The 21,412-nt window shown below is 35.9% G+C and overlaps 1 protein-coding gene across 1 annotated transcript in view; it reads left to right on the top strand.

The window, feature by feature from the left end:
• PHEX (phosphate regulating endopeptidase X-linked) overlaps positions 1 to 21,412 on the top strand; it is a 180,934-nt gene that overhangs the window by 110,729 nt on the left and 48,793 nt on the right. The window contains exon 13 of the mRNA XM_079122866.1: positions 13,339 to 13,416. Within this exon, the coding sequence (XP_078978992.1) occupies positions 13,339 to 13,416 (78 nt within the window). The remainder of the gene's footprint in view (positions 1 to 13,338; positions 13,417 to 21,412) is intronic.

Here is a 21,412-nt window from a genome sequence, read left to right as displayed (position 1 = left end):
AGCTTAGCCATGATATAGGATTTTTCTGGACCTTTGATTTTTATCATTTTGGTTACGTCTGGACAAATGGATTTAGCTCACTGAGGCTTAGGATATTCATTTGAGCAAGTCTAACAGCTGTTCTATTTGCAAAAATATTTGGGAGTACTTTGCTATATCAAATTAAAACTAATAAAAATGATTGTTTTAAAAATTATATGATGTAGCCACTCTGTTCAATTTTAAAGGAAATAAGTGAGAGTTGTCTCTATTTTTAAGGTAATACTGCCCCAACTATCAGGAGGATGAATGTGTTGTTTTGTCATGGAAGAAGAGGTGTCTCCAAAGAAGGAGCTGAGGAGTTCCCAGGGAGAAGGGGGAATCCAAATCAGTTCACTGGGGCTTTTGGCCTACATGATGGAAAAGTTTCAGCATGTGCCTGTCAGAGGCATAAGCAGAGGTTTATTTAGGAAACTAGTTACGCATTTAAGGGAGAATGGGGGTGATCTTAAGAGAGAGACGCTTTTCATGGTAAAGCAAGGAATATGTATTCAAGGGAGAATGTGAGCCATTTCGAGACTAAGAGATGGATTTTAGGAGTTGATGGCTCTTCATTTAAAGGAAACTTGGTGAGGGGTGGATGTGGAAAACTACAATGGACTTATATCTGTCTGGAGACCTCAAGATGATCCCTGGTTGTCTATTCAATGTCAGGATCCTCAGGCTAATGTTGTTTTTATTATCTGTTCAATAGATAGTGCTGGAAAGTTCCCTAAATTTTAGGTTCCTCAAGATATCTTTCTTTGCTTAATCTTTTTATTTGGGGGTTAATTAACAGTGCATAGGCAGATTAACAGATTTCCCAGGAATTTAGAAGTAACAGGCATGGGAGGGAGACTAGCAGGAGGAGTGTCAGGCCTGGAAAAGTATGTGGAACTTCTGAATTAAAATTCTATTTTCTTGTCTTTCCTTTATGTCTCCTTTCTACCTCTTTCTTATTTCATCTACCTCAGTTTTATGGATTAATGTTAGGGTGGTTTGGGGTTCTGAATTCTATTACTACTATCTACTCCATCTGTTTACGAAGAAATCTAAAATGTTAACTTTTTCTTTAACTCTGTTGGGGGTTCAGGGCTCATAAACAGTGAGAGAAACATCAAAAAGACACCAGGGAAATGTTGAGTGTTGTCCATATCAGAGAGAAATGGGGACTCTGCCACACTGGGTTGCTCACACAGGATTAAGGATGGGTGACGTGAAGTCTGAGCATTCCTGTCTTCTAGTTTTAATAGAGTCAGAACTGTGACCTGCACTGTTGAAGCCCTCTGATTCATGGGGATGCTTATCTATCCTTCACCCCCGCATGATGCATCAGCTTGTGAACCACACCCGAAAGCAATTTGCAGAATTAAAGTTTTGGAAGACTCATAATAAATCAGTGCCATTCTTATCAAGAGGATAAAATTTGATTTGTTAGATAACTGCATTGTTATTATTTGTGGGATCCTGATAGCCCCAAAGGATATTAAAGCCTGTTCCCTGGGCTAATTTTCATCAATACCATTAGCTCTGCTGAGGGTAAGATCTCCAGCCAAGACATCTATATACCAGGCAATCATTTGTTTGGCATTATGGAAACTGCCATTGTTTTGAAGGATAGTGTGATTCATATGCAGTCTCTTGAACTTCCGGGTGCTTAAAGCTCAGAATTTTGATTGATGTTTAATAGTTATTACAGAACTCATCAGAGAAAATGAGGCCTTGGCATGGTTAAGCCTGACTGAAGCTTTTCAAAACCATCACAAGCTTAAGAAAGTTGCTGTATAAATTGTGAAAGGGCAATGATCAGTTGTTTCTTTTTTTTCCCCCTTATGTTGGTTAAATTAATAAAAAAGAAAAAAAAAATATGCTGAGAGACTTAACCATGTAGACTAAACACGAAGCTGTTTAATTAAGTGATTAAAGCGATCCCTTTGATATAATACATGCGAGACATTTGAGAATTTACCTGACTTTCCTAAATAGCCAAGTCAGTGGGGATTAAAACAAATGAGCTTTCCATCTTGCTTTCTGTGGACCAGCTTAATACTAAGTGGCTTTGAAAATTCAGAAGTAAGACAGTCAATCTAACCTATCTTTAAATCAGTTTGGTCATCTGTGTAAAAATTACATGCTGTTTCAGAACTCACAGCCAAATAAAGCAGAATTATATTTGGTATTGTTCTTCCCCCCAGCATTATCAAGTTGTAGTGTACCTGGTGGAAAATTCTGGGAAGGTGGGGGTGACTTGAGACTGTAAATCATGTTGTGTATTAAGTTTTCAATGTTCATTGGTTTTCTGAGTTCATTTGTGGTAGCCATAGTCTCTCTCTTAAAGTAATAATCTTCACATTATGAACTCTCTGCTGTCTTTACAGAAATTACCTGTAATTTTTAAAGCTCTAGCCCTAAGACTGTAGGGCAAGGAATAAACTCCCAAACAACCAAGATTTGTCGCATGTACATGGTAGTAATAGCAAAGAACAAGTCAAACCAAATGAAAAAAAAAACTTAGTAGCTAAGCCAAGCCTGCACATACAGCATGGCACATGAACCACACTATTGAGCATGGGTCAGTTTGGCAAGCATTGTTGAGCACTTGCTGTTTGCCAGGCTCTGTGCCAAGAATGGAGGCAACTCAATAAATAATCTATCCTCACTGAATTGCCTATGTTGGCCTAGTAAATTCTGGCCCTCGAGCCATATTTGGCATGCTGCCTGTTTTGTATAGTCCACAAGCTACTAATGGATCTTAATTTTCAAATGACTTTAACAAATCAGAAAAAAAGTGTATCACATTACCTGGATGTTATATGAGTTTCACATTTCAGTGTCTATAAATTAAGCTGTATTGGAACAGTACCATAACCATTCATTTATGTGTTATCCTATGTTGTCCCTGCTTCCCAGGTATGGCAGCAGAGTTGAGTAGTTGTGTCAAACACCATATAGCCTGCAAAGCCTGAACTATGTACTGCCTGACTTTTTATAGAAAAAGCTTGCTGACCCCTTAAGTGGGTCTATCTTCTTAATTCCTTTATAATTCAAATACTTCTTTTAGCTCTAATTCACTTTATTGGTATTTGAAGTAAATGTATTCACATCCTACAGATGAGCAAACTGAGAAACCGAAAGCTTCAGAAAATTAGAATACTGCTAATACCTTATGTTAATGATGAAGACAAGTTGTCATAGGATTTTCTACCATCTTTAAAAATAAAAATGCAGTGAGGCATGGACCATATTATATGTTATTATGTTCCTTTAGCATTAAGGAGAATCCTGTGCCTAGAGTACATGCTTAATTAGTACTTATTGATTGACTGAAATATTTTATAACAGCTCCCACACTGTATCTATGGGAGATATGTTCCAAGAACCATAGTGGAAACCTGAGACTGAATAGTTCTGAACCCTATATATATACTGTTGTATTTTCCCACATATGAATACCTACTATAAAGCTTAACTTATAAATTAGGCATAACAAGAGATGAAGAACAACAGTAATAAAATAGAGTAATTATAACAATATGTTGTAACAAAAGTTATGTGAATTTGTTAATGTGAAATATCATCTCTCTCAAAATTTTATTGTAACATACTCACTCTTCTTATAGATGTGAGATGTTACAGTGCCTTCCCGATGAGATAAAATGAGATCAGTGATCATGTAAACATTTTGATATAGTTTTAGGCTACTACATAAAGATTACTTGAATATAAGTGCTGTCATATCATGACAGTTGATCTGATAACAGATGACCACTAGGTGACCAATGAATAAATAGTATATATAGCATGGGTATGATGGACAAAGGGATAATTCACATCCCTGGTGGGACAAACTATATCTGCACAAGATTTTCTCATGATACTCTGAATGGCACACAATTTAAAACTCATGAATTGTTTATTTCTGGAATTTTACATTTATTATTTCAGACCGTGGTTGACCATGGGTAGCTGAAAGCAAAATGAAACCATGGCTAAGGGGGGATTACTATATATTAAAACTCTAACTAAAAAATAGAATTAACTAATGAATTTTTTAGATTGCTTCATTTTCCAGAAGTTTCTCTAGGTTCTTATAAAGTTTGTCTCTTTTTTCTCCAATGGTAAGATTAGTTAATATGGAAATGTGAACAGTACTGAATGATATTCTTGATTATGTATTAGATCTTTTATATTTAAAGGTTAAATATAAATTATTATTTTTTACAGTTAGATGCAGTGGTTACATGCCTGAAATCCATGAATAACATGGGAGGCTGAGGGAGGAGAATTACAAGTTCGAGTCTAGCCCTGACAAATTAATCAGAACCTTTCTCAAAATAAAAAAACAGAAAGGGCTGGGGATGTAGCTTAGTGATAGAGTACTTGCCTACCATGTGCAAGTCCCTGGGTTCAATCCCTGGTACCAAAAATTTAATAACCCAACAATAGCAAAAATCCTTTTGTATTTTATAATACTATTTGATAACTTTGGTCAAAGTCAATTAAATTACTCAGTATACAAACAAGTATTTATTGAACATTGATCACTCACTTGCTCTGTGCTTGGTAGTTTTTCTACATGGGGGGCACAATGGGGATTAACAGGATAGGCTATTTGTTCAATTTGATTGGTATCAGAAATAAGATTGTCATAGCTACAAAAATCTCCCTTATAATTAGATTTATCCCTTTGTCTGATAAAGCTATTAAATGCAGCTATTTCTCAGGGTTAATGCATTAGATTGCTATTAGTCACTCACATTTTATTATAAATTAGTTTGAAGCCCCAGTAACAGCTGATGGATTAGCTGCCTTGAAGAAATAGTAGTTTTGATGGATGAAGAGGGAAGGGGGAGATGACTCCAGAGCACAGTGTATTGCCAAAGAAAGGCAAATTTGGGTATGACAGGAGAGCAAGTGGTATGAACACATAAGTGTTAGGAAAAACAAACAGATTCTGGAAAGAGAAAGGAGAATACAGAAACCAAGAGGGTGAATGCTAAAGACAACTTTAGTTTTGATTTTTCCTAGTTAGATTTCCTAGTTAGATTCTGTAGTGTTTCTTGTATCTATTTTCAGAGGTGTGCATATACTAGCCCTTGAAAGAGTCCTCTGACTTTTTGGGGAGTATGAATAGCCTGGATTCATATGGCTTATGTGCAGAGTGTGGTTTTGCTAGAAAAATCTTCTACCATGCTCCAAGAAGCTCGTAGCACCATCTGTTCCCTCACTGACCACAGACTTGCCTAACAGCTTTTCTATCTCACCATTTTCTCTCTTACTGCAAGAGTAGGCCCTTGAAACTGGACCTGTGACTAAAGAGAGTGACATAATTTCACAGGGGACTTTAGGTAATTGGTTCAGGGTGTAATCTGCCTTGGACTTCCCTGAAAGACCATCCAAATCCTTGGGAAAAGTCATATTTCTGTTTTCTCTGTATACTGTACAACTAATATTTATTTATCATGTGCTCTGGACCAAGAAAAAAAAGTGTCTTATGTGCAATGTCATCCAGAACTCTTAAGGCAACACTATGAAGTGGGTCCTAATTGTTTTCTTCAAACTATATCTGATGAAAAGGAGAGTATGTAAGAATTACATTTGACTATAGCTCATGGAAAACATGGTACCTAATACCTCAAACAAATAAATGTTTTATTTTCCTCACATCATGGAGAGGAAGGGGAGATAGTCGAGGCCTGATATACCAGCAACTTCCCGACATTTTAAATACAAACATTTAATACAAGGGCTGGGGAGATAGCTCAGTTGGTAGAGTGCTTGCCTCACAAGCACAAGACCCTGGGTTCAATCCCCAGCACTGCAAAAAAAAAAAAAAAAAAAAAAAAAAAAATTAATACAATTACTCTATTAGATTGCTATTAGTTACTCACATTTTTAAAATTAATTTTTATTGCTGCATTAGAATTATATATAAAAGTGGGATTCATTGGTATATTTGTACATGCACATAGCATAATTTGGTCTGTTTCATTCCCTGATACCTTCTCTTTCCCTCCTTTCTCCTCCCCATGATCCCTTTTCTCTACTCCAATGGTCTCTCTTCTGTTTTCATGAGGTCCTTTTTCTTTACTTTTCCTTTTTAGTTTCTACATTTGAGAGAAAATGTATGACCCTTGACTTTCTGCATCTGACTTGCCTAACCATGGTGATCTCCAAGTTTCATTTATTTTCCTGCAAATGACATAATTTTGTTCTCTATGGTTGAGTAAAACTCCATTGTATATATATGACATATTTTCTTTTTTTTTTTTAACTATGTTCTTAGTTTCATTTTCTGGAATTTTTTTAGTGTCATTGAAGTTATGTAATTAAAAGTTTTGATGACTTACTTTGAAATCTTTGCCTCCCCATTATTTTTAAAGGGGAATCATTAACCAAAACCTAAAGAATGTTTTTAAAATTTAGAACATAGCTATAAAAATGCCATTGGCAAGAGTAGGATGGGTATGTTGTAAAATTTCTAATAATTGAATATAAGCTGTTATTTTATTTGAATTTAAACAGGTTGTAAGTTAAATGTGGCCCTTTTAGATGGTATGGGTCATATATTCACTCCATATTAAAGTTGAGATGCTTACCTACCAGAAGATGAGGCAGAAGTATTACTACAAACCTCTCTTGCCTTACATCTGTCCAGTGGAGGGAAGCATATGCTATATGCCAAAGATGTATCACAGGCTAAGTGCCCCTGGAGTTTAAAGAAAGTGGTCAGAGAAGCTTTGCAGAGTAGGTGAGGTTTGTACTCATTCTTGAAGAATAGAATGAAAATGGAGAGTGTGGCAGAGTATTTCAGGCAGGGGGATGACATAAGCAAATGTGAAGGAGCCATGGTTTGTATAATGCATTGCAGAAGAAGGTACTGACAGATTTGCTGGAATGGAAGTTGGTATAAGAAAGGGCTAAAAAGGGTTAGGAAATTGGGACAAGATCATGGAGTGCAGTGAATGCTGGACTAAGTGCCATTGAAGGAAATGAAAGGCGAATCATCTAATGATGGTGTGGTCAATATAATGTATTAAGGAGAGATCAAAGACCATTGAGGATTGTTGTAAAAATCCATTACATGAATAGTATGAGTCTACATTGTGTACAACCACAGAAACAAAATGATGTACCCAATTTGTGTACAATGAATCAAAATGCAGCCTGTAAAAAATTTAAAAATAAATAAATAATTAAAGAAAATATTATTTGAATAAAAATACATCATGTATCTGGAAAAAAAATCTATGACAGAGAGAAGGGGCTTTGAGCTAGGATGATGCAAGAGGGAACACTCTGAGGGAAAAGATGAGAAAGATGTGTTTACAACTTCTTTTTTGAGAATTGCCTTTATAGTTTGTAGTGCATATCTTCAGTATTGGCAGATATTGTGGGTGTAGAATTTAAAGAAAATACCTTAAGATCCATCTTATTTCACTCTTCTATTTTAGTGCTCAGGAAATTTACATGATTTATATAATTCCGTGTCAGAGCTGATACTGTAATTCCACTCTTTTGATGTTTTTATAACACATTTTCTTAATCCGTTCTTCCACTGACAGACACCTAGGTTGATTCCATAACTTGGCTATTGTGAATTGTGCTGCCATAAATATGGGTATGCATGTATCCCTATAGTATGTCTGACTTTAGTTCTTGTGGATAAATACAAAGGAGTGCTATTATGGGTCATTTGGTAGTTCCATTCCTAGTCTTTTGAGTCACTCACATTTTATTACTAATTTATTTGACGCCCTAGTAATTAGCTGCCAGATGTCATCAGCTGTTCATCCTGTCATGTTTATCATGTAGGTTTCTTCATGTTTATTGCCTTGTGGTTATAAGATAGCTATTCTACCTTTGGCATCACATTCCAGAAAAGAAGAAGAAAATCTAAAGCAGTGGTTTTCAGCTGGGGATGATTTCACTCCCAGAGGATATTTTAAAATATCTAGACATATTTGTGGTTGTCACAACCTTTTATACTGGGGAATGGGGAGATATTTGACAGTGGGATTTAGTGTATAGAAACCAAAAGTGCTGCCAAACATCCTACAGTCTATAGGCCAGTCCCCCACAAGAATTATATAGCCCAAAATGTCAATCATGTTGAGGTTGAGAAACACTGGACTGAAAACAGGAAGCACATGCCACCTGACTGTCCTCTCTTAAGATGGATGTTTGGAAGTGCAGCAAGGATTTTTAATTATATGTCATTTACCAAGTGTCATGCCATAGCCAAATCCAGCAGTGAAGGAAGCAGGTAATACAGCCATTTTTTGTTGGGTCCATTGTTATACTGAGCAGAATTTGGGTCTTGATAGTAAGAAGAAAGGGAGAAGAGATGATGGGTAGATACTAGACAGTAATTATCTCAGAGAAGTTAAGTATGTTCTTTAAGGTCGCAGAGGTGGTAAAGAGTTTCTTGAGCCTCCTCTAATGAGGAAAGATGGCCAGTCAAGTGTGCCTCCTCTCCAGATATCTGAAGGGATGGAAATAAGGGTTAGAAATGCATATACTGGATGAAAAACCTTCAAGTTTTGACCATCCTGAAACAGCTAAGAAAATTTATCTTGTAGAATAGAACATGCAATGTGTTAAATATTCATACTAATGTTCCCTCAGTATTTGTACCAGGACTTTCCATGCCTTCTTGTCCATGTAACCAGTGGGATAATTGATTTCAGACCTGCCTCCTAATATTTTGCCCTTCAATAAGCCATCAAATTATTGGTGCTTTACATCGCCCTTTCTGGAAATTTTACTGTAAAAAAGTGATGTAATCACTTTCTACCTTAGGGGTTCATGCAGGAAAACAAACACCTTTCTAAGTATTTCAAGCAGGAAGATGCTTAGCACAGGAAATTGAAAGGTTATGCAATCATTGCAGGACAGGGCAGTGAAAAGTAGTGGCTGCCCATGATTTCTGCTGCCTGTACACCAATGGGTCTTTCCTAGGAGAATGCCTGGCAGTTGCTGGCAAAGTGTTGTATCTGCTCTCTGCAGATGCCCAAGCACTTGCTTTTGACTACCAACAATGAATAGGTGTTATTTCCTTTTTGCCTTTCCAATGGTCTATGAGTGCTTCTCATTGGCAGTCTAACTTGGACCCATGCTTCATGGAATTTCGAAAGATGCAGTTCTGAGACTTCTCAGGGAAAAATGTAGAGTGGGGTGGCCTGGGAGAATGTGGAATTTACAGTAGTAAGCTCTGGTAGAAGAAGCATTTGAATCTGAATAGAGGCATTTGTTCACATTTGAGATGAAGAGCATTCCATTCATTTGTTAGCAATGTTGCTACTGGTATTATTACCTTATTTTAGCTGTGTATCATTGGGAGGTAAATAGGGATACTTTGTATCTCCGGTCTTATACTCTTCAATTCATGGTGGTGCTAAATAAATAATAAGAAAGGGTTCAATGATTTGCTTATATGGCACAGAAGGTAATATGTTCTGTGAGACTCCATAGTACAGTGGGGGTCCCAGAGTATGGGGTTTGAAAAACAATGCATAATTCACCAATTCACCAGCATGCTCTAGAAAGGCCAGTGTTCAGACAGCAATTGTGGATGACTCAGCTTGTTTACTTCTTATTGGAGGGGAAGCACGATGGGGAGAACTATCCACAGCTCTTTATTTGCTAGAGTGATGCACATGACTTGTGGTGAACTGCAAAAATACAATGAGAAATTAAGTACAACAAGGGAAATAACAGAACAGTTCAGAACAAGGTAACCTATAGACATATGACATATTGTTTTGTGTTTGGTGGGGAGTTGTAACCTCTAGTTATCTGCTATTTGGGTCACATCAGGCTTTTAGTGTGTGTAACTGACAGGGTAGAATTTGATCTGTGCTATATTTGAGTCTGTGGAATAGCAAGACACATCATGACTGTGTCCTTTGCAGGTTTCTGCTGATATTTAATATTTGAATTATCTTAAGGAAGATAAAAAAATGTACTATCTTATTCTATTTATTTCTTGAGTGAAGAAAATTGAAAAGGACTAGGGGAAAATTCATTACCAAGAGCAGTATGCAAAGGTCACCCATTCACATTGCTACTTTGCTGGATTAAAACCTATGGTTTTGTCTTGCTGGGGTCTTATGCTGGTCTGGCAGATCTGGAGATGAGGATGTGCGCACATGTAATTTATTAAAGGGCTCTCAGGGGATCTGGCCAGGGTCCTGATGATGTACTTACATCACTCTGGTGAACTGTTTGTTTTTGTGAAACCCAGAATCAGAGGACTGAGGGAGAAAAATTTTCACATGGAACTGTAATGTTTCTTTGGAGCAAGGACTGGCAAATTTTCTCCGAAAGGCCCAGATAAAATATTTGAGACTTTGTGTGCCACAGGGTTTTCATCCTAACTACTCAACTTCAAATTTGTAGCACAAAAGCAGACATAGAAATGGGTGTGGCCATGTTCCAATAAAACTTTATGTAAAGAGACAGGGGAGGAGGGCTGGGATTTGGCCCAGGGGCTACAGTATACCAATTTCTGCTCTATGGGCCCTTCACATGTGCCTAAGGTGATTTTTTTCCCCCTTTATCTATTCCCTGTATGCTATAAAACAGAGAGGCTAGTTAGTTCTTTTGTCTATCAAAAGGATGGTTTTGATATTATGGTATATCTCAAATTATTCTGTAGCCCCTTCCTCCAATCTTTCTGGCATCCTGACCATCATTCACAGTGTTGCACAGATAATATTTCCAAAGCACAACTCATCTCTTTCTATTCCCTTGCTAAAAATATTTAGCTATCCTTTAGGTGTAAAATAAAATACAGCCTTATTAGCATGGCATTCAAGAATCCCAGTGATCCCAGTGATCCATTTGTTTCCTGTATTCCTGTTTGTTTTTCATATTTATTTAAATTGTCAGATGTAGAGAACAGGCTGTGTCCTGTTCTAACTTACTGTATTTTTTTTCCCTAAGTTACACCATTTTATATAGAGTGGCAGTTTATCCTGAGCTACTCCATTGTGAGTACAAGTCCTAAGGCAGAATGACTTGGCATCTTGTCTGTGCAAGTGAATAACCACCAAATGTGGGATACACAGAGTAACAGTTACCCCTCAAAGAGCGATCCCCTACCTGTCTAATTACTATCCAGACCATCAGATTTTCTTACTTTCTCATTGGACCTTCCAATTCCATACCTCATGACCTATAAGCAGGTTAGTAAAAGAGACCATCATTTTATACATCATGCTGTTTTCAGGTAGTCTGGAGTCAAGTATCAGGATATGTTTGATCTTTTCCTTTCTGAGCCCTGATGTTGAGGGGAGCGTGGTAAGTGACTCTCAGGGTCAGCAAACCCAGACCTCTGAACTTGGAAGCAGCTTTAACTACCCACTAACTCCCTGGGTGGCATAGCAGTTGATAGGCAGGTGGTTTTTTTTTTCAGTGACACCCTCAACAAGTCACCTGGGATGACCTGAAAGCTGCTCTTATACAAAATAGAGTAACTTAGGGCAGATAAAATTCTTTATATATTTATGGCATATACCAGGATGTTGTGATATATGTATACATTGTAGAATGACAAAAACAAGCTAATTAGCATATACATTAGCTCACATATTTATCATTATTTTGGTGATAAGATCTTTTAAAAATCTACTTTTAGCAATTTTCAAGTATACTATGTATTTTTAACTAATGGTAGTCACCATATTGAGCAATAGATCTCCTGAATTTATTCCTCTTATCTAACTGAAATTCTGTATTCTTGACCAACATCTCCCCAAGTCCAACCTCTAACCCTTGGTAACTATCATTCTTTCTGCTTCTATGAATTTGGGCTTTTAAAAATTTCACAGATGAGTAAGATCCTGTGGTACCTATCTTTTTGTACCTGTTTTATTTCACTTAATATAATGTCCTCCATTTCCATCCATGCTGTCACAAATTATAGTATTTCATCCTGTTTTCTGGATGAATAATATTGCATTCTTCATATGTACAAATTTATTTATCCATCCAACAACTGATGAACACTATTATTTCCATTCCATGGCTCTTGTGAATAGTGCAGCAGTGAATATGAGAGTGTTCATGTCTCTTTATTATTATTATTATTTTATTTGTTCTAATCAGTTATATATGACAGTAGAATGCATTTATGTATTTTGATAAATCATACATAAATGAAGTATAATTTTTCATTTTTCTGATTGTACATATTGTAGGATCCCATCCATCATGTAGTCATATATGTACATGAGGTAATAATGTTTGTTTCACTCTACTGTCATTCCTACCCCCATACCCCTTCCCCTCCCTTCACTCCCCTCTACCTAATATAAAGTAACTCTATTCTTCCCTAGCATACCCTTCCCTTATTGTGAATTAGCATCTGCATATCAGAGAAAACATTTGGCCTTTGGTTTTTTGGGTTTGGATTATTTTGCTTAGCATGATGTTCTCCAACTCCATCCATTTACCAACATGGCATTTGCCATTGTCTCTTTGACATACTGATTTCAATTCCATTGGATATATACCCAGGAGTGGGATTGCTGGATCTTATTGCTGGATCTATTCTTGCTGTTTTGTAGTTCTATTTCTAATTTTTTTGAGCAGCCTTCATACTGCACCATAGTGACTGTACCAATTTACATTTCTGCCACAGCAACAAGGATTCTTTTCTTCACATCCTCACCAACACTTTAAGCTCTTGTCTTTTTGATAATAGTAACCTAGCAGATATAAGGTAATATCTCATTGTGATTTAATTTGCATTTCCCTGATGATTGTGATATTGAAACATTTTCTTCATATACCTGTTAGATGCATACATCTACATTTAAAAAATAGTGTTAGTTATAGATGAACACAATACCTTTATTTTGTTTTATGTGGTGCTGGGGATCAGATAACCTAGTATCTCACATGTCCTAGGCAAGTGCTCTACTACTGAGCCACAACACCATCCTTGCATACATCTACTTTTGAGAAATGTCTTTTCAGATTCTTTACCCACTTTTAAATCCAGTTACTTTTTTGAGTTATTTTAGTTTCTTATGTATTTTGGATATTAACTTCTTATCAGATGTATGGTTCACAGATATTTTCCCTCTCTGCCTTCACTTGTTTGTTGTTTCTTCTTCTGGAATATTCCTCCTCTCAGCATATTGAGGGCAGGGAACTAACTTTTTTTTTTTTTTTTGTCCTTTACAGTGGTTTGCATATAGTAGATATTCAGTAAATGGAGTTTTCAGATGAAGATTGCATTCCTATATCCTGTGATTATTAATGATTTAAGTGCTAAAATTCTGACATCATTTTTCTTTTTCTTTTTTATAGGCAAGAGCTGTTTTGGCAAAAGTTGGCTATCCTGAGTTTATAATGAATGATACTCATGTTAATGAAGACCTCAAGGCAGTAAGTGCTAAATTTACTGTATTTTTTTTTCCTGGCAAGTTTTACTGGCCTTATGCCTTTCAACTAACCCAAGTCCAAGCAATTAAACCTGATGGTGCCAGAAAGTACCAACTTTTGATTAATTCCTTGGCTAGATATGAACCTGAATATGCCAGGCGTATCACAAGATTTAGAGCAGATTCCAAATAAAGGACATGTCAGAAAGAATGCATAGCTGAGTGAATACCATAAAGAAAATGGACTTGAATTTGGCCTAATTTGATCATAAAGGAAAGAATTAAACAAATCGAGTATTTTACAATTAGTAGGCATGTTCTAATGGTAAATGCATTTTGTTTATATTAAATACTTTTTATTTGCTTCATTCATATTAAGTGAATAGTAATAAATCTGCCTAATGGCCATTAACTTCATTAAACTTTATGACTGTTTTGGCAAATTAAGTGCATATACATATGACTCTATAATTTATTGTGAGTTGCATTGTATATTTGCAGTAAGTTACTGATGAGGAGTAGTAATAATTCTTTTTCCAATATTTTTGAGCATGTATTTTATAGTAGAAATATTTATTATATGCCTTTCTAATCACAACAACTGTTATTTTATTTCATATAAATAGTTCTGATAAAGAATTTTTCTTCCTCACAGGGAAAAAAAACCTATTTTTACCATCCACTAGGCTTTCTTGAAAAAGTAGTCTTTAAATAACTATGGTTTTGAGGTGTAGCTCTTTCCTGAAATTGTGGTTCAACAAGTGGCATATCTGTAATTAGTCTGAGTTTATGGACAAGCATCAGAATTTTATAAGGGCATTTAAAGTGAGAGAAAACTCTCATTTAAAAATTTCTCCATTGGGTTCCAAGATATGGCCTTACAAAGTGTCAATCCAGTTGCTCTGGATGGAAATGATTCTGTTTTCCAGTATCTTAAAGCTCAGACAGCCTATCTTATGCACCATTTTGATGATGCTGAAAATTCCATTATTTATATGGTAATTAAAAATATTGAAGCACTTTACACATTCCTGTACATTATCTTTTATCCATACAGTGATGATGAGAAGATGTCTATGTGCATTTTGCAGAGGACATAGAGACTCAGAGAGTTTAGTGATCTTCTTGGTGCTATACAGAATATCAGAGCCGGGACTGAAATATGGGTTCAGGAAACTCTGGTTGTAATCAGCTTTACCAGAGCAGATGAGAAGGAGAATGGCAGAAGGGATGCCATACTGTCAAGTGGTTAGGAGCCTGGAGACAAGGGCCTGGGTTTGAATTTTGCCTCCTCACTTCCTAATTGTTTGATCTTGTGCAGGTTATCTGGATACAGGAGATAATAATCAAGTCTTAGTATTAGTGGGCAGATGAGACTATATGATTGTGAAATCACCTCGTACAATGTCTGGCTCCTCATATATATTAGCTTTGTGGATCAATATGAGAAATTTGCTACTAAGAAGAGTATCAACAGAGCATGAAGTACCTTAGAAGGAGAGCCTGGATAATCGTGTGCAAGTGGCAAATATGCCATGTCAGGGTATGGAAGAGGAAGTTGAAGAGGCAGTTTGGTATATTGTTTATAAACATGGACCCTGGAGACAGGCTACATGCAGTGAAATCCCTGGTCTGCCACTTACTATCTCTGGGACCCTGGGTAGATTGTGGATCATCTCTGTTTCTCAGTTTCCTTATCTGCAAAATGAAGATGATAATAATCCCTGCCATATAGGAGTATTGTGAGGATCAAATAGCATATTTAAAGTGTTTAGAGTTGACTCTGGCACATAAGCACAAATAAAAGTATTAGCTATGACATCTTCAATTTACACTTATGATAGGTGATTATTTTGGTTCGGAAAAATCATCATGAATTAACTCATGCAGTATCCAGGTCCCTCAAATTGATTTAAAAGGCTTTACAGATGGAACAGTCCCAAGCTTTAATCAAATCATGTAGCATTTAGGGCTCGCTCACAATTTTCGGTTGATCAAGTTTTGTTGGCAGTCTGTGACTGTCTAAGTTGAGAGACTTGATTTAAGAACTCATTGAATGCAGTATCTTTTGTGAAAAGAAACCAGATACCAAACAGGATATGATATGCTTCTTCATTTCTCCAGGGCCTGAGCTGAAGCCATTAGACACCAAGATTTTTAAGTACTTTTGTGAAGAAATGGCTTTCATCTGACTCATTGCCAAAGCAGACAAGATTACACCCAAGAGTTTCTAATAGTGAACAAAATCCAAATACTTGGAGTAAAAAGACATTTGTGTTCAGAAACTGATAGAGGAGATGAATAAAACCCAACCTGAAAATAGGATAAACAATGATGTGATAGACTGTAATAGTGTCACTAAGGTTAATAGCAAAAGGACTGGAGTATTGCTAGTATATGATAGGATTGTGTTTTCAGTTTTAAGAGACATGTAGATAAGGACTATTCAGGGCCTATGAGAAATTTCTGGTAATATAAGCTGTGAGCATGAAAGGCTGTTACAAATGAAAAGCTGTGTACTACATTTGACACTGGTGAAGATATGATTCATCATGTACAAATATAAAAGGAAAGAAGAGTGAGATTAGGTGATGGATCAGATGAAGGTCAAGGAGAAAGATTGAAAACTGAAGTTGGGCTCATATGGAGATGAAGAGCAAATAAAAAAGAATTGAGAGGCAAATGTGCAAAAGAATCAGAGAATTTTATTTTTCTCTGAGGATGACAAGGTAAACTGAGATGCCCCACAAAGCATTTCTGCACAACAATACTCTTATAGTTTTTGTAAAGAACAAGAAAGGAAATGCCCTTTATCTGAACTCATATCAGCATGCAGGAAAGCCTATTAGTCTAAAAAGGAAGGTGCCAATCTGTTTTCAAATTTGCCTTATAAATATGTATTCTATTTCATTGATCCTTAATGTAAATAGACTCAAGAGTGAGTTTTATACCAATTTTGGAAAGATTGCCATATCAACCAGGAGAACAAAAAGCACACTAGGTATTTTGAACAGGGATTTAATATACAAGATAGGTTGAAAGACAAAAATAGGTAAGGGGAGGTAAACTAGAGACTCATAACTTTAGGAAGCAGATGCCAACCCTGGGCCTTGGGGCACAGAAGAGAGGATGTGGAAAGCAGAGGAGGAACTGCCACTCCAGAGCTACGGGCTTATGGAGGAGGGAACCAAACATTCTTCCCAAGTCATTGTTGTAAGGAAGGAGGAGATGGGGAACAGAGAGAGGACTGATTTACCTCCAGTGCCTTCAATGGGCAGGAAATCAATTGACAAAGGAGTTTGAGAAGCAGAATGTTCAGATTCCCAGGCTCCCCAGCATTATCGAACAGAGTGAAAGGGTAGCTGAGTCATTATAGGCAAATAACTACCACAATTAGGCCCTTCATTCATTTTTGTGAAAACGACTGGAGAATTGCAGTAGGGCTTCTAGTCAGAAATCATAGCTGGCCTCCACTTACTTAGCGGACTTGGAAATGAGTAAATTTTCAGAGATCAATGTTATGAGCAATATACACATATATACATATATGTATACATATCATGTATATGTATATAGATATTATGTGAACCCACATTATATTCTCTGGGGTGGGCCTTGGTCTGTTCTAGCCACAGAAACATTGTGTGTGTGTGTGTGTGTGTGTGTGTGTGTGTGTGCATGTAAATGATGGAGAATGTTACTATGTAAGACTGTGGTGATATTTGGATGGAAGTATCCAGAAAAAGAGGTTGTCAGAATATGAAAATAACTCTTTACAATTTGGCAGAGAACAAAACAAACAGAACAATATTGCCCTCATGTTTCTCAAGTGACTCCTGGTTCTGTGGCATTGGAGAGCCAAGAATAGGTACTAGAGGTCTATAATTGTCTGTGTGTATTTTATGTGCACACAAGTCATTTATGAGCAAAGCCATTTAAACACACCAGTTTTGCATATTACTCTGCTGTTTAAATAAGGAAAATACAGCATCTGGATTCCATTAAGCAGTCAGAAAATTATCTGAGTGTCTAACATATAACATTTTTATAGATATTTAGATATGTAGATATTTAGATATGTTTAAATGATTTAAGTTAAAGGAGAGGTGTATTAGAATGTGTACTTCCATTGGCATGTGTAATTTCTTACAAAGAAGCCAAACATATTTCCTTATTCTGTGTTTCTTACCTTTCTTGGGGGGGGGCAGTAGTAACTTCCTTCTTCCATTTATTATGAGACTTTTGGTACTTGGCATCCAGGACAGAATTTCCAAGAAGAGAAATCCAAGTTCCCATGAATTTTATAATCTGGAAAGCTGTTCCTAAGAAATGACATGAGAACCTAATTAGTTCCTCAAAGGTCACTCTGTTGAAAGGTCAAGAGATGGAATTGACTGAAAGTCAACAACTTGACCTAGATTTTTTTCCAGTAACTGAAAGGATAAGAGGCTTTTGAGCTAATTATTGTCCCTTACAGAGGTTAAACTTCTTTTTGGCGATAAGAAGTGATTTAAATATTCATGCACATTTTTATTGCTATACCTATAATAACAAACATAACTTTCCCTATAGTTGCTGGGTTTTGAGTGTTTTTCTCATACAAGAGCCTACTGAAATATTTGAACTTATCAAAATATTATCACATGGGAGAATATTTGGGAAATAGTGAAAGGAAATAAAAAGTACACATAACATTGGTACATGACCATAATAATGCATATTTCCCCAAGAATATATTGTTCTGTCTTTTACTGTATAGCTATAATTGTTGTTTATATGGCATTTTATACTGATATTTACAGTTAACATTATTTTGGCATTGTCTTTCATAGCCTTTTACCATTATTTTACTAGTTACATAATATTTCATTAAGTAAACCATATGATGATTTATTTAATCACTACTTCTATTCCAATTTCTAGTTCTTATCTTCTCCTCCTTCTTCCCTGTACTCATTCTGTTGAATCACTGAGTTTCTTATGAGAACCAATGAAAATAACATTGCCTTGGGGAACCAAATGATTTAGGCTGTGTGGCTTTGCCTGTTTCCATAGTCTCCTTATTCCTATTTCCTATCATTGTGAATAATGACTGACTCCTTTTACCTCCAAACACTTTTGTCTCAGAAGATTTGATTCCCACTACTTGTGGTTTCCATGACATAAGTGGAATAGATCTAAGAAATAACAAATATTCACAATTTAATAATTAAAACAACATAACAATTGTTTTTCTAAACATACATAAGCTATGGCAAATTGTTATTGTGTTATTGTTGAGTTTTACTCCACATCATTATTTTTGTGGGTATGGTAGAACATTTTTTTATAGTGTTCTTAGACTTGGAATTCTTTTCATTGGAAGTTCTAAGATGGTTTTATCTTTAATGTCTATGGACCAAACTTAATGTCAAGTTAGTGTTGTTTTTTAGATGGAACAGGAAAGTATCATAATTAGCAAAGTCTTTGAAAAGTAAAACTTGACTTCACTGATATTACAAAAAAATAATTTCTATTTTTGAAAGAAATTCTTTTGGGAGAATGTCCCAATCTTCTGAACCCCAAAAACATATCTGAATTTTCTATGAGTTACAATCACATTCTGAAGGTCTTGGAAGAGCTATCTTGGAAAAAAAAAGCTGAAAAAAGCTCAGGTTTGAACAATGGATTCTTTTTCTTTTTATGGTACTAGGGATTGAACTCAGGGACACTCAACCACTGAGCCACATCCCCAGCCCTATTTTGTATTTTATTTAGACACAGGGTCTCACTTGTAGGGGTACCAGGCTAGCTCAGTTGCAGGTAAGGGCCATGGAGTCAAGACCCAGACCCCAAGATTTGGGTGGAAGCAGGCTTGTGGTGAGCAGCCTGCAAACTCGTTTATTGCAGGAACAGGTATACATTTTATAAGTTTCTTGCCCAATCACAATGTGCCACGGGGGATCAGACCACTAGGCTCCTATACAGGTTCCCTTGGTAACACTAGGTCAACTTGGGGCAGTTGTTTACATTCCTAGGTGGTCAGAACGGAATGCTCCTCTCTGCAAGTTTACACACTTGAGACATTAACCGCTGCGAGCCAAGAACTAGGATTTCTCCCAACATTCACTGAGTTGCTTAGTGCCTTGCTTTTGCTGAGACTGGCTTTGAACTTGCAATCCTCCTGCCTCAGCCTCCTGAGTCACTGGGATTACAGGTGTGCACCACCACACCCAACTTGACACATCTTTCAATTATATGATCCAGAAATGTCTTAGGATTGTTAGTTAAGGTTATTTTCTAAAACTAGATGCTTTCTATGTTTCTTCTGAGGCTAAGAGAAAACCCCTATCTTAAAATAACAATTAGAAGATTTCTGTTTATTATTACTATTTCTAACATTGGGACAGTATGTAAAATAATGTTTTGAATACATCTATCTTCACCAAATATTATTGAATAGCCTTTATACCTGCACACACATTTAATTTTATTATTATTATTATTGTTATTTTGAGAGGGGGATCTCACTGTCTAGAACTGATCCTCTTGCCTCAGCCTCCTAAGTAGCTGGAATCATATGCATGTGTCACTGTGCCCAGAATACACATACATTTTAAATGAATAAAATTGATACATTTTAAATTCAGTGTCTAATCCTTGATCCAATTTCCTTCCTCTTTACCTGTCTCCTTCCCTGCATATAAGCAATATTGTGAAATCAATCTTAATCATTCCTATGTGTTTCTTTATGCTTTTGCTATATAGGTTTGTGTCCATAAGTAATATATAGTATTGTTTCACATGTTTTAAAACTTTAAATCCTATCATACATCTTGCCTTATTCACCTTATTTTTCAGATTATTTCATGTTCATGCATACAGAACTTTGATTTAAGTCACTATATTGTTTTCCATGAATATACCATGATTTATTTGTCAGCCCTCCCCCTTCCCTGCTCAAGCACTTTAAAAAAAGGATAATTTAAAGTTGCATCTTTATAATTTATTGGCCAAGTAGAACAATTAAGGGTGCTAGGAATTGATGCTTTTTCACTCCTGCTTTTCTCTGTGTGTCTTCAATTGTTTTACATCTTGTTTTATATCTGATCCCCTTGAAAGATTTTTAAGGTTGTTGAGATAGAAAGCTTGTTGAGACACAGATGTTGTCTGTGGACAAAGTAAGTATGCATAGTCACCATGAATACCCATTCTATGTTAGGGAGGAGCTAAATGTGAGCCAGATATTGACCAATAAATAGGCAACATATTAAATCTGTAACTATTAAGTTGTGTGTATATATATATATATATATTTTTTTTTTTTTACATCTATAATGCAACACCTGTGGGTTTCATGTATATGCATTTATTGTATTTTTTTTAATTTTAAAAGACCATGGTTTGAACTGGGGATATAACTCAGTTGTTGAGCACTTACCTAGCATGTGCAAGGCCCTATGTTTAATCCCCAGCACCAGGAAAAGAAAAAAACAGAAGACAAATTATGGCTTACGGTTACAAAAAAAATTATAGCTAATAATTTGATTACTCTTAGTTTTCACTTATTCAAAAATGCGCTTTCCTTATTTGCCACAGTTATATATTTTACCCTAATTTTTGACATGGTAATATATTTTAAAATGGAAGCATAGTTATCAATACCAGCTATTGCTTTTATTGCTGTACAGATATTATTTACAATATATAGGTTAAATATTGCTGGCTTTGTAGATGAAATGTATTAGGATTGAAAGTGTTTGCCATTTCCTTCCAAAAAACAAAAAAAAAAAAAGAAGAAAGAAAGAAAAAAGGAACACAATAATTATGTCCATTTTCCTATCTTAATAAATGACATTATTGTGAGCTGTCAACTTCTTGTATTCCCATGCAAACTATAATCTATGATTTTCCTCTGTAATTTCACTATTTTTTAGTGACCAGAGCCTTTTTTGTGTTAATGGAAAAATTCTCTTAATAATCAAATTATTCTGGTAAATTCTTTGTGCTTAGGGTGGTAA

The sequence above is a fragment of the Sciurus vulgaris genome (genome assembly GCF_902686455.1).
Source record: "Sciurus vulgaris genome assembly, chromosome: X".
In the NCBI taxonomy this organism is placed as follows: Eukaryota; Metazoa; Chordata; class Mammalia; order Rodentia; family Sciuridae; genus Sciurus; species Sciurus vulgaris.
Note: the sequence above shows the minus strand (reverse complement) of the source record. Positions and strands in the feature narration are given on the sequence as shown.